The sequence below is a fragment of the Anguilla anguilla genome, chromosome 4, assembly GCF_013347855.1.
Source record: "Anguilla anguilla isolate fAngAng1 chromosome 4, fAngAng1.pri, whole genome shotgun sequence".
Taxonomy (NCBI): Eukaryota; Metazoa; Chordata; class Actinopteri; order Anguilliformes; family Anguillidae; genus Anguilla; species Anguilla anguilla.
The window spans coordinates 10,614,537-10,641,121 of record NC_049204.1 but is presented as its reverse complement, the minus strand read 5'-3'; the positions used below and the strand labels follow the sequence as shown (position 1 = coordinate 10,641,121).

The 26,585-nt window shown below is 48.7% G+C and overlaps 1 protein-coding gene across 5 annotated transcripts in view; it reads right to left on the bottom strand.

The window, feature by feature from the left end:
* Positions 1–229: 229 nt before the first annotated feature.
* si:dkey-44g17.6 (guanine nucleotide-binding protein G(I)/G(S)/G(O) subunit gamma-12) overlaps positions 230–26,585 on the bottom strand; it is a 52,794-nt gene continuing 26,438 nt past the window's right edge. For all 5 annotated transcript variants that reach the window (XM_035412335.1, XM_035412336.1, XM_035412338.1 and 2 more), the window contains 3 exons: positions 1,909–1,947; positions 1,690–1,798; positions 230–1,111 (listed from right to left, as the gene is read on the bottom strand). In XM_035412335.1, coding sequence (XP_035268226.1) covers positions 986–1,111; positions 1,690–1,782 — 219 coding nt within the window. In that variant the 5' untranslated portion in view covers positions 1,783–1,798; positions 1,909–1,947 and the 3' untranslated portion in view covers positions 230–985. The remainder of the gene's footprint in view (positions 1,112–1,689; positions 1,799–1,908; positions 1,948–26,585) is intronic.

Genomic DNA, 26,585 nt, shown 5'->3' with positions numbered 1-26,585 from the left:
GCATGAATTATAATGATTAATGGGATTAGAGACATCTTTGTTTTATTGCTTTTTCCTCGTGTCCAGAAATCAAGCCGTCGAAACAATGATACCCCCGGAACGCTGCCTGGACACAAAGTGTCAAATTTTAGCCTGTGCAATTTTGTACAGGCAACTGCACACAATGGTCCTTGGCTGGCCTGCCCCCCCCCGCCCCACCTCCAATCACTACCACCCAACCCACCCACCCCCCTGAGGGCTGAGGCAGGGTCTTAGCTTCCGGAGTTGCGTAAATGCAGTGAGATAACAGAAAACACCTGCCACACAAAAGGCAGCTTTCTGAGTTGTTGTTAGTGGCCTTTCACTGGCCCCGCCCCTTTCCTCCTGTGACAGAAAGCCATTGCAACTTCCTTCCAGTCGGGGGGGAATAACAATGCAGACAAGTTGCGTCGAAGATAGTGAAACTACTGCTGGGTTGATAACAGTTATCAGTACCATTCATGCTCAAACAGATTATTTTCTAGGACCTGTTCGATCCGGTTAGAATCGGGTCCTAACAGACTAAAGAGAGTGCGTGTGGGGTAAAAAAAAAAAAACCGCACTTCTTGCTTACAGAGATTACACAGCTCTGGACACTCCCATTCTGACTCCACTCTTTGCACTCAGATAACTTAGGTCTCAACCCCCGCAGATAACAATCAGCGCTTGGACCGACCCAAAAACGGCATTCGCTCACAAACTATCCGCACGCTTTGTTCCTGGGAGTGAAAACCGCTGCAAGTTAATCTTTGTGCTTTTCAGCGCCTTGTTTTTGTCCTCGCTGAATATACAGGAAAAAACGAAATTGTCAATACTTGCATTAATTCAGTAGGGGTAACTTCGGGGTTCTAGTTTTAGTAGGGGTTGGTCTCGGGGGGTCAAAAGGCGAGTAGAGGACGATCGTTTTAAATCGGATGTTGGTCTATAAAAAAGAACACCAAAAAATCGTGAGCGTTCAGGCATCCCGTTACAATATCGTGCAGGGCTTCTTGTCCTTGAAGGGGTTCTCAGAGGCCGGGATGCCCATGAGCAGGGGGTCGTACTTGGCGTGTTCTCCACAGTAGTGCATGAGGTCCGCTGATGCTTTGGACACCTGAAAGGCAGAGGTGGAGTGGTTATGGCTATGCGACATGCTCTCTCACACACATACACACACACATGCACACACACACCTACATACACGCACGCCAATGCACACACACACACACACACACACACACACTTACATGTGCACACGCATGCACACACACGCGCACATGCGCGCACAGTTACACAAATGGACAGCCAGAAGCAAACAACCACTCAAAAACAGTGAGCAGATGTGCACTGGTGGAGAAACAATTCTGTGTACAGTAGGTGAGTGAACACATTCCCCTGAGGCAGAACTGAGGCCCCCTGGGCTTTCCATTTCTAAGAAGCTCCCAGGGTTCTTGGAAGAGGCACGAACACCGGCCCAGCCCACTTCATTAACATCAGCACATTCTTAGAACACGGCGCCGCCCCCGGAGGAGTTTCAGCCAATGGGGCCGCTGAGCTGCCCGGTGAGAGCGGATCGCCCCGCCCTTCCCATTAACATCAGCACATTCCAGCCTGTGGAAGCAGCGATGGTGCAGCATGTGTGGAATGAGACCCGGAGTTCAGGCACTCCTGTTTGTCAAAGCACGCGGTCACCTTTATCCTCTCGATGTTAGCCTCTATCCTCAGCTGCTGCACGGTCCTCCTCGCCTGCGCTACGTTGTTGGAGCTCGGCATTTTAGAGGACATCTCAACCCGCGCGCGCCTGCATTCAAACAAGAGGGCGGACAACAGTTACGTTATCGCGTGTCCCGGAACGAAGAAGTGAGAAGATCAACAGCCGCAAGGTCATGCATATTGGATGGAAACGCTCACCTTATCCAGCTCTTTCAGGCGAACCCTGACGTCTTACTCCTGGAAATAAAATACAAACAAGGATCATTTTCGCATGCATATTTCACCCCGACACTTTGCAGTCCCCAGTCAAACTCTGCAAAGCTGTCTTTCACTCAAACAGGGCCCAGGCCCACGCCTAGTAATACATCTTCAAAGCAGATTAGAATCCTTATATTTATAATTTTACACCGCAGCCCTCTCCACACATTATGAACAGCCTTAAAAAATATGTCATAACATCCCGTATTTATAAATGCCTGAGATAGAAACTTAATCTGCCCATATTAAGTTCCTCCCTCAGGCATTTTGGCAAACTGCCAAAAAAAAAAAAATACTTAAAAAAAAAATTTCATAGCAACTGGGTGGGAGGCACTGGCCCGAATCCTCCAATCAAAGTCCTTAAAAAAAGAATATCGTGACCAACGGGAGGGCCAACACTGGCACAGACAGCTGGGGTAGACGAAGAGGGCAGACTTCAAATGGCTTCCTGCAGCAGTGTGTCACGCCGCGCTCTGCTCTGGCCTTCACCGGAGGGTCAAACAGGACCGCGGGACGCCTGGAACAGAGCGCTTGGCTTTGAAGCTCGGCCAAACAGGCAGGAGAGCAGCTGGTCCCCTGAGCGCGCCTCCAGAGCGCTTTCCCAAAAGTGACATCTGCGGGTTATCTGTAGACTCATCTTACGCAGAGGCAAACGTGTGCGTGCTCACTCACACAGATACACACACGCACACACGCATACACACACACACACACATACACGCACACACACCCTCGCGCACACACACACACACGCGCGCACACACACACACACACACACACACGCACGCACACATACACGCACACGCACACGCACACACATACACGCACACGCACACGCACACACACACACACACGCACACACACACACACACACATACACGCACACGCACACGCACACACATACACGCACACACACGCACGCACACACATACACATACACACACACACACACATACACGCACACACACACGCACACATACACACACACACATACACAAGCACACACGCACGCACACACATACACACACACACACGCACGCACGCACACACACACACGCACACACACACACACACATACACACGCACACACACACACACACGTGCATTCAGAACTCTCACTTTCGGACGGAAGTCATTGCACAAGCGGAACCGCACTGTAAGAAAATAGGGGCCCAGAATGTGGCTGGGCTGGAAGCTTCAAAGCTCAGCACCAGGATCTGTATGTTTTCAGTTAACTGGTGTACTGAATTCAAAAAAGAAAGAAAGAAAGAAAAAAAACCCAGCCTAGTCATTCTGGACAGGAAAAAGGCCATTTGTGCAGCTTGTCAAACGGATGTTTTTCTAGAATGCATCCTTGGGAAGAATTAATGGAGTAACAACAGAGCTTTACTCCAAACATTCTTATTGCATTACTGAGGTTGTTTTGCCAATGCGGTGCGGACACCTGCGATCTTTTTCTTCCTCGGAAAAACAAATTAGCGGCGCGCTCAGCCCTGCAGGAGAAGAGCACGCGGATGAACGGAGCTCGTGGCAGCGGCGTGTCGCCGCGGTGACGTCTGGCCGCGGCGCGTTAGTTCCCGCTTCGCTGGCCTCAACGCACGTTTCCCCTTCCTGTCAATGATCTACAGCACAGAAGGAACATGCCCGGACACAGCCCCGCTCCTGCGCTTCCTGTGCGTCTTCACTCCGCTCCTCTCCCTCCCTTTAAAGATAAGCACTTTCTCTGCCCTCCCTGCTCAGACCCTGCCCCTCTCCTCTTCTGAAACAGACTACTGCGCCCTCAGCTGCAGTGGGGAAGCCAGGAATGCATTTGGGAGGGGGGGGGGGTGGTTGGTTAATAATTACTTTAACCAGTTTACTTGTAATCCTCCTTGGCGTGCACTTGTATTTCTGGAAGGGGTTGTTTGCTATCAACTTCCGCATAATCTCACTTCAAACCCGCCACCTCAGAAAGGTTTCTGCTCAGCTATGGGACCACGGGAGGTCCTGCAAGCAACAAGTACTCTGACAAAAGTACACACGCATACGTAAACGTCCTCGCGTTCGCTCACACACAAACCTTCTCTCTGACGACGTATTCTCATTGGTTACTTTCGAGCGCGCCTACTGTGCACCACGGCAGCTCGGAACTATTCAAATTGGCCGCGTTCGTCACGACTTTCCGCAGATATGCAATGACATGCCGTACATGACCCCTGAACATCTTCGGTCAGCCACACCTCACTCCGCCCCTGCGTTTGCTCCAATACGGCTCCACAGACCAGCGCTCGTTAGCTTCAGCTGAGCGGTGCTTTGTATGCTGGGAATTAGTGTCAAATATCTTGTTCGAGGAAGTCAAGATGTCAAAGGTCATTCAGAGGAGAACGTTTTTCTCATACCGAGTCGAGCTGCAGGGCACCGGCTCGCCCAAACGCACACTCACACCGACATTATGCAAAAAAAAAAAAAAGATTTAAAAAGGGTGTGTGAAATATTCTCCTCAGGAAGGACTCCTGATGATGTGTTGTGAGTCAGTGCTTTGCTTCCTGTCCTGGGGAGGTTTTTCTTAATTTTTTTTGGGTTGCTGCTGTCTGAACAGACTGCCTATGTCCTCACTGAACAGAGGAGAGTCATTGAAAAAAACGGCATCGCTTCTTCCAACCACCTCGACCGCAGACTTCCCCCGCTGGTTTTTTTCCCGCGCGCGCTGAGGCAGCTGACGCAAACGGACGCAGTTTTTTTTCGGGAGGGGAGGCGGTGTGGCCGTCGCTCTTACGATAAGAGGAAGCGAGAGGGGTGTCTGAGAAGCGCACTGGCCACCCTAGTCAGCACAAAAAAAAAAGGAAATGCCTGGCATTCCTCCTCACGATTAGGCTATCGCGCATCTGGATTCAGCAGAAGGGCACGCGGCCTGCGGGCATCGGTCTTGGCGAAACTCAGCACCCTATCGCTGGCCTGGCTTCCCCCTTCTATTAACTCAGCTCCAACAACATTCCCCCCCGCACGACGTAAGATTAGTTCTGGCAGAGCTTCGTAAGCACATACTAACCGCAGGTCCCATGCACTTCACACCTCAATTAACACCTCAATTAAGAAAAGCGTTTTGGCACCAAACATGACTCCTTCGAATACCATCCCCGTGTAATGGTGAGTACCGTTGGAAGGTTTGGTGGTGTGTACTTCCACCCAGCGAGAGGAGTGGTAACACATTCTGATTTGGCTGAACTGCCGCAGGTTGCTTCATCGGCTATGCTGATATTTCCCAGGATGCAACCAGGGGAGCAGGAAGCGGGGGGACAGGGGAGACATGTCCCCCCCCAATGCTGGATACAGCTAAACTTGCCCAACCCAATAATTGTACTGAAAATAAGAGAGAAAAAAAGTTTACCATGTGCTTTTATTTTGAAAGGCATGCTGCGGGTCCACCCGATACAGCAAATGCCATTTCTTTTAATGGAGGCCAATCTTTAGAAAATAACCCCATTCAAATTGTGCACCGCAAGATTCTGCGAGGAAGTTTGCAGTCAATACCCATTTCAAATAAACAGAGCGTTTGTGATGTATTTAATTCATGCATTTCAATATTAGAGGGTTAAATGCAATTTAAGTTGATTAAACATGATTCATTCATTATTGTGCCCTCTTGAGGGTGTCTACTGTTAGCCCATTACTGACTAAGAGATATCTCACATACATACAGAACAACAAAGAAACAACAAAGCCAGCCCTTGCAGGTGAGAATGGGTGACGCTAGGATATGTCTGCACCATTAATACCCACAGCTAGCTCTGGAACCAATGAACTTTCTCATTAACTATAATATTTATTGTGGGGGTGGGTGAGGGTAGAGGCTGGGGAGCAAATGTGTCCCCCCCCCCCCCAATGTTAAACTCACTCCTACGTCCCTGCATGCAACTCATGTATTTGTTTTGCTCTGCAGCCACACAGTGAAGATAGCCTTGGAGGACACTGATTTACAAAGTGCCAGGAAGGAAGGGGAAGGTTTTTTTTTTTCCTTCTTCTTTCTTGTACATGTGCATGTGAGCGGCGAACAGGCACCATATAACTCAGGAGGAGCTGCTTTATGAACCGTAGCTGTGCCCTTAACATGATCTCCTATCGGATGCACGATTCTCCAGTACACGAGGCCACCCATGGGGCCATAAACGGGAGATAGCGTCAGGGCTGACGCTGTTGTGTACGCACGCACACACACATGCACACGCACACAGGAACCTCGTCCTCGCGATTGGCGGGCTTCGGAAGCTCTCTCCTCTGCGTACATGCCACAGGCTACAGGCGGTGATTTCATGTTTTGTTTTTTTTTGTTTTCCCTCCGGTGTGTTCTGGCTTGGCTAATTCAGTTTCCAGAATGCCACAGGTTATACGCTTGTGGAAACACAGTCGTAGACTTACAGCAACTACTGAGCGTTTTTTTAAAAAACCTTGACGCGTGTACAGGGCGTTTGGGAGGGACTGGTAAGTGCAGGGGCATGTATACCTCATCCCTCAGAACATGCTCCTTTGCTGGCAGGCCACAGAGGGATGGAGCAGCAATGCAAAGGGGGCCAATATTCAGATTCAGAAAAGACTTCTTCCACCACCCCAGGCCACCCCATCCCTGCACAAGTACAGCACGATTTCTAGAGGCACCTTGTCAATCAGAGACCTCGGAATCATCGTAAATGCACCCCCCCACCCCACCCCAATAAGGTACCCCCCTGCCAGTACAAAGCAAAATTGTTCAGCGTTAATTCAACTCCAACACATAACTGTTATCTGTTAAGAGCTGAATTAACACTGTTAGAGCTGAATTAACACTGTTACATTTCACTGTGTATTTACAGAAGTGGTGCTTTCTTGGGTTCCGCTCTAAACACATGCCGGCACGCAGCTTTCAGTGCTTCATCAAGAACACCACACAGAGGGCAGCGGATGAATGACAGGCGAAATCCGGCACCCCTGCAAAGTCACCCTTATGGAAATGAAATATTCTGTATATGTCCAGGCAATTTTTAAGCAAGGTTAAATATTAAATATATTTTACTTTTGTGTATATTTCTTTCTATATATGCCTTAACTGCAAGGCATAACAGCAGCAAAAATCATCAACAATCAACACTACAACTATGCTGTTTATCGTGATATCTGTGCATCCTGTATACACCACTTCTGTGAGGGCACAGCTGCAGCTGTGGGGAGCGCTGGCACAGCCAAAACGAACTCCACGACCTGCAGCCATCCGAAGCCTGCAACTGCCGACGGCATTATCTCCGTTTCTGGACGACCCTTCCGTCCGCCGGTCTGGGGCTAATATGACGGCTGACCGGGCGGGGGCTGACAGAACCTGAGGAGGGGGGGGGGCGGGGTTAGCTGGGAACCGTACAGGAAATGGAAGAAGCGGATGGAAGCCGCAGCAGGATGCAGAGCTCGCCGGAGACCATAAAGCTCCCACATCGCTTTAATCAGCCCCTCCCACCTCTTTTCTGCAGGATCCTAGAGCCCCGCTTCCTCTGCCCGGCGCGGCCTAAACGATTGAAGATGTGTCGGGGTGTAAAAATAGCAGCGGAACAGGAAGAGGAGCTGAAGAGCGTCCAAGGGGCAGACATTCATCACGAGGGAAATATAAAAGCGCAAACGCTTTCCTAATTAGCAGCATTTGCACAAAACGCTGTCGCGCACCGCCGGTCCCTGTGCTCTTCCTACGCAGACGAGCATCAGCATCGTGCTCCTGAAGCGCTGATGACTTTACGGCCAACTTATTACAGCGCATCCTTTCCCCATCTGATGACTCACGCAGCAAAATACAAATGTCTCCAGAAACAATCGTTCCACAAAGCAATGAAAGCAGCGCGCTCGAGCACGCTCTTCTCTGCAGTTAAAAGTCCCGCTTTGATGCGACTGAGACGCGTGAAGCCGGAGACACTCCCGCAGCAGACGCCGGCTTTCAGACGCCCCTGGTTTTGGGCGGAGCCGCAGCCCCGACCCGCCGGAGCCGAACCGAGAGAGCCGCTCGAGTTCCGCGCCCCGCAGCCGGGCTCGGCACCGGTCACAGTCGGCGGTTTTTGGCGAGCCAGACGGGAGGGGCTGAGGGCAGGGCTCGGCAGGACGTGGTGTGGTCCGGATCGGGCTCGGCATCCTGGTGCTGGGGTGGGCACTGACGGTGGGGACTGAACATCAACCAAATGTGGGGGTGGTCAATCTCTGGTCTGATTGCCAGACAGGGCTTTTTGTACCAGGACATCACAAGATGCAAGGTGGGCGGAGTCAAAGCTTGGGTACTAAGCTTTTACATGGGTAACCTGCTGCAGAAAAGCCCAGAGGTTTGTGACTGTTGAGCACTTCCCCTTTCCCTCCACACTGCCCAGGCTTTAGCTGCGTCACAGTCCACGACATGAATGACACAAAAGCATCCCATGCGTAGAGATTTTGGGGAACTTGACTTATGCTGGGAGGCGGGCCAAAATCAGAGCGCAGCCAAAAAGCAGCTCTGTGACGAATCGGAGGACGAGTGGCCGGGCAGTGGGGCTCCTGGCTGAATTAGAGCTTTGGTCAAAGATCAGAGCCGGCCCATCCTTTGAAGAGCGCCATCGATCCCGTTGATGAGACCGACTTAAGACCACGGCCCACAAGCCACGCGTCGGGCCAGCCTCATCCACTCAGCCTTCCAATGCACCGACAGCGCACCTCACGGAGACAAGCGCGCGCGAACCACCCCATAATTAGAGGGAGGAGCCGCACGTTACTCCCCAGACCTTTTACGTAACGCCTAATGCCTCTGGACTGAGCGGGCGAATCCTCCCGCTGCTTCCGACCGCTCGCGCGTTCGTTATCTCTGTTCGGAGCGCGGTCATCACCAGGCGCGGCGTGAGGCCTGGCGCAAAGCGCCCCCCCCCCCCCACATTTCCCGCCAGCGCCGGTTGCATGGCGACCGGCTGCTCTTCACGGCGCCCGGCTGTTCGCCCCGCGGCGGGGTGGGGGGGAAGGCACTCGGCGTTCCCGGCTCCGGGAGGAACGCGGCCGATCGTTCCGCTCCCGCGATCCCTTTGATCGGAGTCAAGTTCCTGGCCTCCGAGGCGCGCCGCTCCAGAAATAGCTCCGGCGCGCTGCGCGGGAAAGCCGCGGCGGGACCACCTAGCCCGAGCGTCGAGGAGGTGGTCCCAGAAAGGATGGGGCCCCCTCTCTCCCAGCGCCTCCACAAACACACCGACGGGACCACCTTCAGCACGGAAACACGGCTAAGGAAGCAGCCTTCACGAACATATAATTTGCCATTAATCCTGTTCTGCCTGCTAGCACTGTCACAAGCCTTTAAAATACAGCAGTGCAAACATGCCGTGCTTTACCCTGAACAATAGAATACAATACCATATTACATAAGCCCCTGTAACCAGGAAGACCTGTACAGTTTAGTAAATGTAAAGGAAAAGCTCCACACAACTGGGACTACTACAGTAAGGTGGGATATGGCACCAATGAGAGGACGTAGTGACACAGCAGCATAGTAACCACTGCTGTCTAACCTTCAGACAAGGAAATAACCTCCACGCAAATCACCACTTTGGAATCAGGAATGGTAGGAATGGTATCTATTGTTTGCATAAAATCACTATCATTTGCTGCCGACACCTTTATGTGTTAATATGATACGATAAGTGATCACCTTAACTTATTGTGTTGGTATGAACGGAATCACTTGCAGTGCATACACTAGCTGGGCCGTACTCAATTACCAAGAGGAAAATCTGCCGATAGCCGCAGCAGGAGCACCATTCAGCAACCGCGAGAAAACCTACAGCGATGAGCCGAGACACTTCCTCGGTAAGTAACGTCCAATCAGTCTCCTGGCCGCCAGCAGCCCTTAGTGAACCTGACCTGTCGGCTGACATGCCCGCCTCTTAGTCTCCTAGCAACAGGATGCCCCCGCCACTTGCCAGGCCAAAACCTTCGCAAGCTCCAGTTACTACAAAAAGGCTGAGCCCAGGAGACTTGAGGACACCCCCGGGTCAGAGCAGATGTACCATCTGCATTGTGACACCTACCAAGTTTCTCAATGGGCATTGTGAATGGTTTGGCACCAACACTGGAGTGTAGGAGATATAAATGGCAGTTCAACTGTGCCATTGTTAGCATCTCAGTTGCTGTCATGCTGCCTGCAGGCCAGCCAGCTAAGCTAAGACTTCACATGCACATAGAAAAGGCATTGAGAATGTCTGCAAAAACCCACCTGAGGTCAACACAGAAAGGCTGAAACTGCCATGAGCCGCACTGTGCATCCGTATGCATTTAAGGCTGTGGACTCGTACTAACTTTGATACTGTAAAATGAGAACATGCTGCGTTCGAGTTCCCCGAACGGCTTAGCATAAATAGCGGTCACATGACACAGTTGAGATGAGGACATATGAAAAGTTTCCGCTGATGAATTATGTGCTGTTCACAGTTCTATATTTACAGGGAGGAAATGTCTGCCTTTGTGACTACTCAGCACAAAGTGCATTTAATGAGACAGAGGATGCAGATTTTTTTGCTCCCGAGTCCTAGCACGTGTTAGCGGACTTTGTTTAGTCTTTCACAGTACTGGGAGGCGATGCGCGGTCGAGCTGCGAGCCGTAAATCTTCGTCGACTCTGGGGCGCTGCGCAGCTGCTGAAAGAGGGGGAGCCGGTAGGGCGGATCGGGGCGCTTTTGTTGCACGGAGACGATCGTGCTACGACGGGGCGTAGCGGCTCGGCGTCTCCTCCTCCGCCTGCGCCACAGCACAGGTGGGCGGAAGAGGGGAGGGGAAGCGGACAAGCAGGTTCAAGTTTTTTTTCCCCCCACATTTGTGGACCTGTGCCTGTGCCCCAACACCCCCCCCCCCCCCCCCCCCCCCAGCCCTCGCCCCCCTCCCTCTAAACCACCAGAGCACGCACAGGAGCAGATGAGCCCGCGGTCGCGTGCTTCCCAGTGCGGTTTCCGATCCGGAGGGCGACGCCCTTGGCCGCAGGCTCGAGCGCATTCCCGTTCCCAGAAAAAGGGCGAGGAATGCCGTTCCCGCACTCCCGGCCCGACCGGCTCGCATGCCGGAGAGAGAGAGAGGGGAAGGTGAGACATTTTTTGGGGATGAAAGCGCGCTTTCAACTCCCCCGGTGCCACGTCCGTCCGTACCGCAGCCAGACAGGAAGGAGCGCGCGGCCCCCGGTCGCACGGGCGAAACCGTCCAGACCTGCGGGGCCGACATGGAGACGCGCGTTTCTGCAGCTCGTTTAGCGGCTGCAGCTTCTCCGCGGCGGAGGGGCGGGAAGCCGGGCGGTTCTTTGGAGTGTTACTCAGCCTGGCAGGCAGGCGGGGCGGCCGCGTGCGACACCAGTGGAAAAAAATCTGCCAGGCGGGGGAACGAGGGGCCGGGGGCGGACAGGCGCCCAAACCTGTTGCAGGCGAGTCTGTTGACTTTGAAAAGGTGGAGTGAAACACTTTGCACGCATTTCCTCATGCTCACCAGCTGCTGTTCACGTGAATCCAGAGTCACTGATCTACTTGGCTGCAATACAAAAAAAAAGAAAAAAAAAAGGGGGGGCCTGCTTTTCAGAGCAAATTTGAATTGAAAAAAGAACTTTATTAAAACATTACGAAGCACCCCGCGATAGGTGCAAATACCTACCGCACACTCGCTCCAGGGCGGCCAGGTGTGCGTGAGGTGAGGTGAATGTTGTGGCAGTGCCTGGCAGCGACTATGCCCTTAACTTCACCCACCCGCTGATTGGTGCAGGCAGCCGCCACGAGCGAAAAGCATTGTGCGCAGTTCACTTGAGCGCTCCGCCTGTCGTCGAGCCAGAAGCATCAAAATGGAGAGCTCGGTGAGTTTCCTCTTGATTTCAGGGGAAACCCGGGAGGCACACCTCGACCTTTCCATTCAGTGCAGAGCGTGCTCTCTGGCGCTGTTCTTCTGTTAGACTAGAGCAGCAGCCTGCAAATTTCTCCGACAGTGTAGGCCGCTGTTGCCGTGCCTCTCAACTCAAAACTTTCTTCCTGCCCAGCTAAGATATCAGCAGCCTCCCGCCCTGTTGTTCAAACCAAGCATGTTCGTCCTCTCATCCTAATTAGATGAAAGCACAATGAATCCCTAACAAGCACAATGAATCCCTAACAAGCACAAGTTATCAACGACTCCCTTTCACCTGGCCTGGATAAGAAGGGCACGAGGCCTTTGGGTCCACCAATGCATCTGGGGAGCTGAGACTCCCCCCCCCACCCCCCGCCCCCCTTCATCAGCGATTATCCGAGGGATCTCCCTGACCGCGTCACGCGGTGCGACCGCGGTGCGACCGCGGCCAGACTCCTCGCCCCCTCAGCGGCTCTGCTCGCACGTCGGCCGTGAATTACGCGGTGCGTCAAAAAAAACCCGCGCAAACCCCTGACCTCCCACCTCACCTGTTGTAATGAAGAGATTTCACGTGCCAAGCAAGCCGGCTGACCCACTGAGAAACAGCATGCCTGTTTTCTACCCTTTATAAGGGCATTCAGTGCTGTACGTATAATTTTCGATGATGCAAAGCTACATCTCTGCCTGTGCAGAAATGTGCAGAAACCTGGACTTCTTTTGTCCAAGATTTATGGCACACATTTGAAGGAATATCAACAGCAGACCAGAATTCCAAGGGGATGTATGAAAAAGGGGATAAATGACTGAAACATACATCAGTTGAAACAGCGTCCAGCCTGAGAATGGAAGATCTATTTTAAGAATATCATGCAGTAGTGCAGAAAAATGAAAGTGGACAGAAAATGTATTTGATAAATTTTTAGTCAACACGCTCTCTTAACAGTCACAATAGATGCACAATTCAGGGACAGATTCTTTTATCACGTGGAGACCCTGGCTCAGACTCTTAGTCACAGTGCATGCTCCATTTACAAGAAATGCTTTTCCCCCAAAACAACCTGAAAATAGCAAGTGGTGAGAGCCATTAAAAAAAACCATAAAACTCTCAGATGCAAATTTGCAGCGTCTTTTCTGAAAAGTACAGTCCCTCATGGGAGGCAAATGTTGACTTTAACTGGCACAGGTGCAAGCCACACAGCGGCTCTCAGCACCAAGCATGCAAGTTAGCAGCTGTAGTGTTCTGTTTGTGATCCTGACAGTTCTGGCTAATCTTGAAAGACTATTATCACCATCATCATCCAGTTCCTGTTCATTCTGCATCGCACACACCTACAGGACCCCTACAGGAGATGATTTGTTAAACTTTTTTTTTTTTTTTAAATCAATGCACTTGGGATCAATCAAAATTTTGCTTCTGAAACTTTTAAAATACACATTATTTGTTATGATAGGCCCAAGTAGTAAATTGAAAATTTGGGCATGTTAATATTCATGGTATTGCCTTGACAGTCAAACAAAACAATAAATTAAGAATCCTGCTAGAGAAAAATAAGGGTGTAAATTTGTGTAAAGACGGAAGGGCAGTTTCTGAGTTATGAGAACAAAATTAGCAGGGCCATTGTAGTGTCTAAGAACTAGTGATCAAAAAGAATGACAAGATGGAGATGCTTTGCAATCGGCACAAGAAGAAGAAACAAGGTGTCCAGGATTTACCATGGTAAAGAAACCAAAAATAAACTATGAACACGTGCCTGCAGAGCCAGAAGTATAACACGAAAACAATGTTCAAAAACGATTTACTACTTCATTTAAATCAATATTTTCCCAAGTATAAAGTATTTGAAAACACAAGTCAATAAAAAAGGTGGAAACTCGCTTTCGCCAGGCATTTGCACAACTAACGGCTTATAATTCCCTTCCTGTTAGAGCTTGGCTTGGCTGCCTCCTGATGCAACTTCAGCCGAGCTGTTCTGGGCAGGGACTTTTATTTTGAGTAACGCTATCAGTTAGGTGGTCGTGACGACGTTATGGCTTCCTGTCGCACAAACGAGCCGAGTGCGTTGCCGGATCCCTAGAGACCGCATTCCTGCAATTGCAGCCGAGGGAGTCGCGTATCACGGATAAAGCATCTCCACCGTCTCGCGGGACGCAGGGAAGATACAATTGGACGGCTGGAGTGGACCCAAAGATGGTTAAACCGGTAATTTGTTCAGCTCTAACGAGGAAAAAAGTGCCAAAAAGCAAATCCCTCCCCTTCCGCACGCACATACAAGTGGAGACTTTCCTGCCAATTCTGATTGGCTTTGACTTCTAGGGCCGAGCTGTTATGTTCGCTCCGCTAACTTCTCCGTCTAGACAGCAGCTTAGACTGAACTAATTTTGGAGGAATCCGACAAACCCACAACTGCACTTAATAACAAACCGCGATTCATGTTTATTACTCCAACCCCCTAAGAAGTTTGAGGTGATGTACAGCCTCTTTGAATTTAGCAGACATCCTTTATGTTATAGGCTAGCCTACAGGTACCCACAAGAATTAAATGCCTTTTGGCTTACCTGCACCAAAAGGGAAATAACTGTCTGGCATTCAATTTAGTAAGATACTCAACAGTTTAAAAAAAAAACATTTTTTCTCGTGACCCTCTGCATTTCTCAAACCACAACATTTTTCAGTTCATACCAGCTCACGGCTAATACAATAATTAGCACACTCATTTTCATGGCGCGTCCCGTTGATGCAGAATGACACTCAGTCACGTTATCTTAGGTATGCAATTACAGAACGTCTAAAGTTCACTTCCCTATCATAACATTGCCAAGGCCGTTAGAGTTGGCCACCGTCAAACTTTTCCCCCTTTTCCAATAAACATACCCTCCCAAACAGAGGTAAAAATAGAAGCAACGGTTTAGTACTCTGTAATGCCCCTATTTGGCACTTACTGAGCCAGTGTGAGGTACCTAAATGTGAAATGAGTCAACAGGGAGGGCCACTCAAAGCTCGGTTGAAAGAATGCCAACATCAGATTTTCTACAGCCGTTTATATTTGCAGGGAAAAAAAGAGTTTTATGTTGTCATTACTGACTCTTAAAGTGTGACTTTGTTTTAAACAAATAAAAAAAGAAACCGCTGCTTTCATGTACAGCAGATTGAATCTGATTGCAAAAATAAACATGATAAATCTGAGGGCGGCACAGTGGTGCAGTGGTTAGCACTGTCGCCTCATAGCTAAAAGGCTGAATCTCGGCCTGAGCTGTTCAGTGTGGAGTTTGCATGTTCTCTCTGTCCAAGTGGGTTTCCTCCAGGTACTCCGGTTTCCTCCCACAGTCCAAAGACATGCAGGTAGGCTAATTGGACACCGTAAATTGCCCATAGGTATGAGTGTGTGAGTGAATGATGTGTGTGTGCACCCTGTGATCGATTGGCGACCTGTCCCGGATGTATTCAAGCCTCTTGCCCAATGCATGCTGGGATTGGCTCCAGAACCTTCCACGACCCTGACCAGGAATAAGCGTGTATAGATAATGGATGGATGTATAAAAATCTGACTTCAGACTGCATCTTTATTGGTACTCATTCAGTGGAACTGTAAACAAGATTATTGCGAAATTGGTTCAATGACTGAAACTGCAGGGGAAACGGGCATCGCCACTCACAGGCTGATCCTCAGCTTGTATCCCACTTTCCGTAAAACTAGTACACTTGCAGTACAGTATACTATCCTTACACTTATGTTTGGTTGAGAGAAATGTAGAAGGCACCAGAAAGCAAGTTGTTTTGAAAAAGCTTGTGACAATCTGCTTTGCTGTTTCAGCAAGGGAATACATACAGAGTCAATTACCCAATAGATCAGCCTTAAAATGAGCTCATCACTCCACCCATATGAAAACATAATCCTCACTGACAAGCAATACCCAGAATATGTCAACTGCAATATGATAATAGATATGCATACAGCACAGTGATTTTTGATCTTGTAGCTTCTTGGAGTGAATGACTGGAGAATTAATTAATCTGTATGTTATAGGTCTAAGGATTTTGTATACTTTGTTCAAGGATTTTTCAATGGGCTAAAAAGTCAAAAGTGTTTGTTCAAGGGAAACAGTGCATTCTGGGCAGATATAAACCCTGAGCGTCACTTGTCAGTATTAGACATGACTTCCCAGAATCACCTTTTCAGTGTGATTAACATAATTCATTGATGAATATGCTAGACTATGTATGACTCATCATTTGTCCTGGGGTTAAACCAGCTACATCTTCGCAAAATAGTACAATAGTCACCTCAGCTGGAAGATGACAACAAATTTCAAGGGTGAACTATCCCTTTAAATAGATGCACCACAAAACACACTATAAATACTATAGTCAGTACAATATGCACAACTCGATCCATTTATAATGTTGTAACTAAGCAACTACCCCTTTAATTTATTTGGATTTATACACCAACTGGATGTCACAGCCAGAAAAAAATGTATAGAGCAGATTTCCCATCGCATGCAATGGATATGATAACTACTGCATAAACTTTTTTTTTTTTAATCATGTGCATCTCTGTCCATGAATCAAATGTACCAATAACTACTGACACTAAATGCCAGCCCTACCCGATCGTGATGCAGTCTAGCAATGGGCCAAGCACGTTGGCAATCTCCTCACCCACGTGAGCAGCAGGGTGTCAGATCACAAATCTCTCCTGCATGTACTGCAAAAGCTCTTAATAGACACACTCACGACAGTGGAATGTGTCCAGTCATGCAACAGATAATCCCTGGTTGGTTATCAAACCTAAAGCTGCTGCCTGTTGCTTTCACTCCAAATTAAAAAAAAATAAATAAATAAGACCAGAACCGGAATTGTTGTTTACTTCGTGCGGTGCCGTAGCGGTGCGGATACCTGCGGTCACGCAACGAGTTTCGCCCGCTCGGGCGAGAGCTTCGCTCCTGACGAACCAAGCGCTCTGTGCAGAACTGTACATAAACGCACATAATTCACCTGACCCCACTCAAAAGGAATGCAGGGAGGGAGAGAGAGGAGACAAAAGAGTTTAAGCAGCAGAGATAGCAACCCTCGGTCTGTGGTGAAGAACACAGCAGTGACGCATCGCACAGGCTGCACCCGTATGGAATGTGTGCAGCAGATCGGCCTTTATGTGGGTGACCACACACACACACACACACACACACACACACACACACACACACACACACACACACAGACTCACTCACTCACTCACTCACTCACTCACTCACTCACTCACACACAGACTCACTCACTCACTCACTCACTCACTCACTCACTCACTCACTCACTCACTCACTCACTCACTCACTCACTCACTCTCACACACACACACACACACACACAGACTCACTCATTCACTCACTCACACACTCACACACACAGACTCACTCACTCACTCACTCACTCACACACTCACTCACTCACTCACTCACACACACAGACTCACTCACTCACTCACTCACTCACTCACTCACACACAGACTCACTCACACACTCACACACACACACAGACTCACTCACTCACTCACTCACTCACTCACTCACTCACTCACTCACTCACTCACTCACTCACTCACTCACTCACTCACTCACACTCACACACTCACACACTCACTCACTCACTCACTCACTCACACACACAGTGTCATTTCTCTTTTTTCTCAGGTCAGTATCACATGCAATGTGCACACTGCTACAGTAAGCTCTCCTACACAGAAGGTTAAACGTGACTTTTAAAAATGTGTAAGCATAAACGATGTCTCGGATTTGAAAAAGAAACACTCTGGTACCCAAGCAAATAGGTTAATCTCTGATGGGAGGTGAATAGAAATCTCTATGGTGTAGAACCTAGTCCTTTTGATTAGCCTATAGACCGTCCTTTCTTTTGTTCCATCAAATGCCAAATCAACCAACTGTCGCTAAGCTCGGGCCTCATGCAGGTGCAAAACAGTCTGTTCAGGGCTAAATTTAGAATACCATTCTTACATAATCTCCACAGCAAAACAACTCACTCCCTACCCAGACACGTCTTGTGCAAGGAGATTAATGCACACTTCTCAAAGTACGACAAGAAGTGGGATTTAAGTCGTTAAGTTCTCTGTTCCTGCCACAGATGTACATATGCTGAATCTTGGACCCCCAAACATCAATCAAATGATGTAATTCAAAACCCTTTAGCTGTAGTTTTAGTGCTTATTCCTGGCTGTGAAAAGCTCAGATTGCTTTTTCATGGTACAATGTGATGAGCCAACCTACAGTACTGTTTGTCAGGCAGCAGGAGTGTATATATTAGCAACCCAGACTGAAATAGCCACTAATCAGGATTAATACTAGATGAAACTGCTGCAGTGTAAATGGGCGGGAAACTGCTTGCACATCTCACAGTGTCCGCAGCCAGAGCCTGATCTTAACCGGCCTTGCAGGACATCATTAGTCGATCTGAGTTGGAAGACAAACTGATTATCAGGGACACTCTGACCAAGAAACAGAACACCAGGGCCGCACCAGAACAGGAACACTTGTATTAGCACAAACTGGGTCAATCTGGCATTAACAAGCCAGTCATGAACATCACACATTGCAGGTGTCTAGTTTCACACCCTACAGTGCCACCGTGGCCACTGTTCAATACCAATTTACTGTCATACAGCAGTGATTTCAGCACCAAGATGTACCCTAAACCACGTGTAACAGACGCATAAACCAGACCTGTTGGTGCATGGGGTTACGGTGGGCTATACACACAAACAGATGCATAAATTCTGCTTAGTAGCACAATTAGCAGATGAGCCAGGCGTGGTAGCAAGCTGCATATTTGATCATTTGAAATGACTAAGTCGTTGGCGCGTAATTCAGGACTCCACTAGTAAATCCGAAACCCATGGACGAATGGTCTGCCCATCTGCAAGAACCTCTTGTAAATGAGGCATTGGTTTGTTTTTAATATGTCCAAGGTGTTTTAGGAAAAGGTCACTGAAATAGGATGGACCGCAAATTCCACACCAATAGTGCAGCATTAAAACAGAAATTTGGAAAAAAATCAGGATGCAAATGGGCACCAGGAGTTGGGCATGGTGTCTCATTCTTCTGAGCTACGTGTGTTTCACCTCGCTGAGGGGTAGCAGAAGCAACGCAGAGCACTACTGCTCACCGTGGTCCAGTGGATTCTCCTGAAGCATTTGTCACAGACAAGGCAGGAGGTAAAAATAGAGACGACTCAACTCAATCTGAAAACAAACTGGGAAAAAAAAGATGATGCAGTTGTAGGTATAGGGATGATCTAATGATGGCATCATCAGCTGGGTAGGGGAGGGGGGGATGAAATCACCAGAAAGCTCGTGGACTTTCCATATAAGGAATTCCTGTGCATCCCTGCTCCTCCATGATCCGAGAACGGAGGCCCTGCTGCAGCCGCCTAACAGGCTCGCTGGCTCGGGTGACGGTATCGCGGCCAGCCAGAGAGGTTTGAGGAGGCGGAGCCTCTCTGTAGCTCTGCAGCCACACCGCTGACCTCACTAACAGGAAATCCCCCCCCCCCCCTCGCAGGATTGTTGGAAAGCTCCAGAGCAGTGGCCAGGAATACTGAGCAGCTCAGAGAAGTACTGAGTTTGTGACAGGCTGAGGGAGCTGCCAAGATATTCCTCTCCTTCAGCGTAGGGACAGAAGAAGGAGGGTCTGACTTTAAGGGAAACAGAAAGGCACAATATGAAATCATTGCCTGGAAGCCAGTGGAATGTACACACATACACTAACACTGAGTTCATTGCAAAATGTCTGGACTGGCCACCTCATCCTTAACTACCACCTGCTCCAAAGTCCATTTCTATCACTACCATCAGCCCTATTTACACAACAGAACTTACAGTAAGTCTTTAGGATGGTTCTTATGGTGCAGTACTGCTAACATGCTAATTTCATACAGGTTTTGTTTTCTGTACAAAAATGCAATGCTGCCAACATGCTAAATTTATACAGGTTTTGTTTTCTGGACAAATTTGTTTTCCTGTGAAGCAACTGTGCAGCATTATAATTGCATTTCTTGTCCATAGCAAGCATTTAGCCTTTCTACAAGAGGTTTGTGGTACTTGTTATAAAGATTTTTAACACAACATTAAATACAAAGCTTGTGGGAAATAACTAGAAAATTTATGTGATGCACTTTCCAATGATAGGGCTACTGAGGATTCAGAAAATTGGGCCCAGGTCTTTTTCAATGACAAGCAAAATGCTACTGCAACAGTAAAACTAACAACACTCAGCCAGGTCCAATGCATACATCTTATTTTCTGAATAATGAAAGGCGCTGCTTGTTTTGTTCAGTGAAAGAGCACCAGTCGAAGCTCCCGGAATCTCAAAACTCCACTCCGGTTCTGCATCTCATTCCTGACGTTGCTAAACGCATTGCAAAGAAACTGAACGCGTGACAGGTTAAGTAAAACTGAGCACTTCAGTCTCACAAACGTGCGCTGCCGTCTTTTTTTCCACGTACCGAAAATAGCTCCCTATGCTGTGCCACCAGTGGACAGATGGGTATGGGGGGTGGGGGGGGGCTCTGGCCTGCACGTTCTAAAGACCTCTCTGGCGCGCACTTGACGGGCCAGGCCCGTATTAAGTGTCAGCGGGAAAGGGCGACCCGATCCAAAGCAAACACGATCGGCGTAGATAATGCCAGATTTGCGTAAGCAGGGCGCAGCTCCACAGCGTAGCCCGCGTCCAGGGCTCACCTTTTTAAAACAAACACCATTGTGCGGCAGCAGAGAGTGGCAAGTGGGTGAGAGGAAGGGGGGGGGGCTTAGCTGGAACTTTCTGGAATGAATGCTCCTCATTCAAAAAGCCAGCACTCAAGAGAAAGGGCTGCCCCAAGTTCGCCAGATGCCAGTGTCGCCGCGGGCAACGCTCAAAAGTTGCAACGGTAGCATAATGAAACCGTCAGCCATTGTGACTCCACCCATCCCCCGCTCTCTGTTGCTGCTTAATACTGCCATTCATCTGCAGCAGAGAAAAATGCACATATATAACACCAATGGCAATGCATTCGATGTGCTGGGGTCTCAGAGACCTTGTCGTCAGGTTGGGAGTTTATAAACTGCTCATTGCTTCCTTCCCAGTTCATTTGCACATTAATGTGAATTTCCATATCTTGAGGGGATCAGGGTTGCTGATGAATTCTGCCTTCTTTGCTTGGAAGCACAGCAAGCTTTACAGTAAGTCAACCAAAAACGCTTCCCCTCTTAAGATAGTCAAACTTAATTTTCCCTCACTGTGGAGAATGCTGATGATAATAGCTTCTGCAGGAACGACAACAACACTTTGAAACATCTAGAGCAAGACGTCTAAAAGAGGCAGTACTGTACTTACATTAAGGCGGTTCAGGTTTCTACACATTTTTGTACGTCTTTTGTGAAAATCCCCCGGCGCACATTACATACATGCCCGATGGGTGTCGCATCTCTGAAACAATGGCGCGCAAACTGAATAGGCTATAACTTGTCACTAGTGAGTCCACAGCCAGATCACCATTTCCCATTCCTTACACTGCAGGGTAAAGAGGGAGGGTAAAAGGATCCCACCACAAACAGCAAGATTCTCAGGGCTATCCAAAGCCTTTTCTGTGCGGCATTTCATGGGAATGACCGCCTCGAACGAGCTCGGAGGGCATGCGTTTCCACTCGAGTCCTGCTTCCTGTTCGACACACAGAGAGACAGAGGGAAAAAAGACAAAAGGAAACTCACACAGCAGAGAGGGAGTGAGAGAAAGAGAGAGGGAAAAAAGACAATAGGGGAAACGTACACAGGAGAGAGAGTGAGAGACTGAGAAAATGAGAGGAAAGAGAGAGAGAGAGAATAGTGAAAATGTACTTTATTAGTGGTGGGAAGAGCCCCAGGTTGCTTTTCTCAAAGTGCCATTGTGTGCCAGAGGCAGAGTAGGTTCCATTCCCTGATTCACACGCTCATTTCCTCTCAAATGTGGGCTTTTGCCAGGAGAAAAAAAAGAGCTGGAAGCAATAGATGGAAGGTTTGGCTCTGAGAGTGGCGTGTGTGTGTGTGCGTGCGTTCCCGTAACTTGTAGGTTATGCAGGCATACAGTAACCTCACGCTTCCTGTCTACAATAGCCAATCCAGGGTCAACTTACCCAGGACAGACTGTGCCTCATTCTGATAAATAAAGAGCAAACTCATTAGAGAATGGAGGTGGAGGTGGGGGGAGACATTTCAAAATGTACACATAGTATTGACCCCACTCAAAGCTGTTTGCCCCAAATAATTTTCCAGAACTGAGCCCACATTCCATCCTAAATCCGCTTTGATTGTGCTGTACGAGTCCAATTCTAATTATAACGACCCCATGTAGGAAAAACTAATGAGAGGTTCTTTAAAATCAGAGACCACTAGAATAATATCATCACTCAAAATAATGCACCAATTTGTCAGTCTCCATTAGACCTTTATACAAAAGTTTGTACACGTAGTTGTAGCGAAATATGCTGAGACACATTTCATGTTTCCCGGAAGGCACATGGAGCCATACCAAGACAAACATTACTTTTTATGAGCAAAACAGTTTGACACTGACATTAATTCACAAAGAAAGCTTGCGCTCAAATATTACAACACTAATCTGCAAATCAAACCACAATCATTAAATGTCCTGCAACGCCCACAGTGGAGGACATCTGTAGCCAAGAAATGTGTTTGATTGAGTCCTGTACTTTTCCAAAAACCATAGAGGCAAGGACATCCTTCAATGTTTCATGACACACAATGATTCACTGGCATATTTACATTATGATTAAACATCCGTAACTTCATTAGGGTCAAGCAGTACCCGTGCAGGACAGAAAACACTGAAAACTTTGCATCATCCAAACTCTGTCGAAACGCATTGCGTTGAGGAAATATGACCAATGCCTTTCAGTTGGCTGAAGACAGGAACGCAGAGCTGTAGAAGGAAGTAGACTTCAGTAATGTGAGTGAATACCTGCTGAGCAATGGGGGATGCAACCCCCCTGGTGCAAAAAAAAAAAAGCATTCTTAATTCATTAATAAATAATAATTAGTATCTCTTGGTGTGCCCTGCAGATGATGACACAGCACTGAAACTTGCAGCAGAAGTATCTTCATCGCACTCACAACCCAAGGGCTATTCTGAGGAATAAAAGGGTGGATCTGACTAAACAAACTTGTTTGCTTATTACGGTAACAGCTTCAATGTATCAACCACAAGTGTTTAGCTGTATGCGTGCATCAACCTGAGAAGACACTTTCGCACGTAAATGAAAGTTTCAGAACCACTGACATAACAAATTACATTTTAACATGGCCAGCCACAAGTCCATTAACACTGAATGCTTAGCCTAGAGAAACAAACACTACTCTGGTCAATGTGGGAATTCTTGCTAGCTTCTTTAAAAACTAATGTTTTGACCTCAATTTCAGTATCTATTGCACCCTATTGCAGAGTACCACATAATGGCAGATTACAGGCCATGCCAGTCCTAGTCCAGGTTTACAATGCCTAATTGCTTCAAAAAGCCCTCTGGGAGTCATCAAGGATTGCTGCCCTGCTGTGAACGTATAGGAGGTAACAAAACCTGAGAGGCCACATTCTCACTCAATGGAGTTCCTGGGTGTGGTCAAGGAAGAGGTGGAGACAGTAAACCTAAAGCCGTCCCTTTTAATTTATTAGCTCACTTGACAGGGACAGTGCTTCTGCAAATGTACGTGTTAGCCAGGAAGGCTAATTTTCATCTGTAGTCCCTGGGCTACATGCTTTGGCTGTGGGAGGAAACCCACGCTAACGCGGGGACAAACACGCAAACTCCACACAGAGAGGATCTGGGCTAGCCGGGACTCAAACCCTCCTTCTTGCAAGGCACCAGTGCTAACCACTGCGCCACCTAGCCGTCCTCATTTTTGAGCCTTTATACACTGTAGCTGTGCCAATCTAAAACAAATGTTAATCACTGACAAAAAAAAAAACTGATTAAAAGCCCAGCGTCATACACAGCACTAGTTCATATAGATATTTACCGAATGAATAGTCATGAAACGAAAGTACTGCACCTGGGTTGAGGTTGTAAAGCAGATATTGTATATTCATTAAAGCCATAGCACAGTAGCCATCTAGTTTAGCATTTCAGATGAAGTACTGTACCCAAAAGCAGGGCCACAGTGTTCCCTGGTACTCTGCTACCGCAGAGGGAACATGCTGAACAGTCCGTCCAAAACAAAGCCAGGGTTGGCTTATGAGGCCCTCCTGTGTATTCACTGCAGAAACTTGAGGGTAACATATGACGCCAAACAAATTAGAATAAAAGGGCTCTGTGACATCACAGCACATGAAGCAATTTAAGCATATAAACTTATACAAGCTCATAAAACTTGCAAATGGTATCTGCATGTTAACATGAAAAAAATACCGGCAACAATATTCTATATTAACCACTGAATCGCGTGACAATGGTTTCCGTTATAAATGCGAAGTTAGCCTATCTAACAAAACAATAGCTATTACACACCCATCACTCTAGAGAGAAGTGGAAATGTTTGCAGAACAAACAAATGTTAGATTGATTTGAACCTGCTATCTTTAAAAATAGCTGCTGACACCTCTTAGCATATCAACGGTTTCAGTTTTCCTGACAGCCTTGTCATAACGGTAGAAAAAAGGGCATTGTACGCTCACAGCTCTCTGTGAACAAGTAAACTCCATGCTCCCCCCAAACTCCACATTGCTCCATTTTTTTTTCTCTCACTGATAAATGAACCAAAATGAGAATCCCGTACCGTTAGCCGAGAGCTATTTAATCACAAGCCCGACAATGCGAACCGCCGGAAGTAAAGGTGACACCGCGACACGTTTCAGCTGCACCTGGGTGACGCAGCCTGAGTCACCAACCCCCGGCCGGCACTCACCCCCGCCGCTCTCGGCCTTCGTGCCCGCGCGCCACGCGTCCATGGCAGAGGGCTCCGGGAGATGCCACCTGCCGTGCTGGCACTGCCAGCCAAGTTCTCGGATCAGACTGATCCGATGGGCTTACGTTAACGGCCCTGGCGGCACGCGATGGACACCAGTGGAATTATGGGTATGCACGTCATCCTGCGAGGTGCCTGGTATGTGCTGACCGCCAAGTGGAGGAAGCATGGGAACAGCAAAAGGGCAGGGATGGAGAGGAGGCGAAAGCACGTGTTTACCTGCTATCATCTGGTGTTCTTACCTCCTGACTGTAGAGACTGGATCACATTTTAGTGTCCACTGAGGGGCAAGGATTGAGCTCCTCAAAAAAGAGAACCTATACAACAATCGGCATGATATAAAGATCTGGGCTCGTTATGATGCAAATTACTGAACTGATGTAGACAGGATGTGAAGATTCTTTGTGGTGCTTGGGTTTAACAGATGGGTTTTCACCACTCCTCTGTCATGCAGAACTGTGTGACAAAAAATATCACAGATGATACCTGGCTTCTGCACTTTCACTTTCCAGCTCTGTGGTGGAGCTACTGCTGTTTCAGAGCCCGTGAGACATCAAACAGGTGCAGTCATTGATCAGTTAGTGGACACGGGAGGGGGCTTATCCAGCAGGAAGCACCACTGCTGCCCTGACCCAGTTCCTTTACAAAACCTCCTGCCTCATTGAGCATTCCAGCAGCGCAGACAGCGGTGCAGAGGGAGGGGCAGAATTGAGCAGCATGACGGGAAGGCAGTGAGGGGCAGGGGGCGGGGGGATCCTCTCCACGATTGGGAGGGGGGGGGGGGGTTGGGGGGCAGTAAGAGAGGTTATGTAAAAGGTGGTAAATTACAGCCCAGGGCTGGTTTAAGCAATTGCTTGTGTAACCTTACACCTTACATCTGGGATTAAGGGTTAGGGATTCCAGGGATCCGGTTCCATATTCAGTGGTAATACGAGGTATCCATCACCATGAGAATTTTTAGGAAAATGCAAGGCGGTGACTGTGGAGAGAAATAATCATAGATCTAATATCAGGTTCCGCTCTGAACAACCCCCCGTTGAAATGATATCAAACGTTTAACAAAAACGTACCTTTTCTACCATGAAAGGCATGAATTGAGGCTTGTGTGTGCTTTATTTGACCTAACCGGCAGAGAACCATTTCAAACAGGCACTGAAAGGGACGACAGGAGGAGGGGAAAAAAATGAAAGGGAGACGGCTGGAATGCGAGGCATGCGTTCCCTGGAAGGAGCGCTACGCGTAACCGCACAAAGATTCCGACTGCGCCTCGCGCCCAGCGGCCTGCCGCCGTCCAGCTCCCGCGCCGACGCGCCAGCAGCCGGCTCCCGCGCCAGAAACGGCTCCAGGAGCACGCGCGTAAAAGGAGTTTCTTTCCCGCTTGCGCTCGCGTCTCGGCGGGGTCGGATTTCAAAAACGGCCCCAAACGGAGGGTGGGGGGGGGGGGCAGAGCGCGCGCTTGGCCGGGCCCCACATGAAACGACGTCAGAAACGACCCGGCCCTGCCCACAAGAGACAGGCCGTGTTCGCCGCCGCGCTCCCCCGAGCTAATTAGGCGACGCCCTTCCCCGAAAAGCCCGGGGCGGGACGGCCGTGGGCGGCGCGGCCCACGGGGGGAACATTTCGGGGTCCGCGGGCTTTTTCGAGGACGTGAAACCAAAAGGACAGGAAACATGAGTGATTTTTAGCAGTTTTTTAGTTTTTTTTTACAGGATGGAGATTTAGGGGGATTTCAGGTATTTGGAAACGTTAAGCTGAAACTGTTCCTCCTAGCGCCT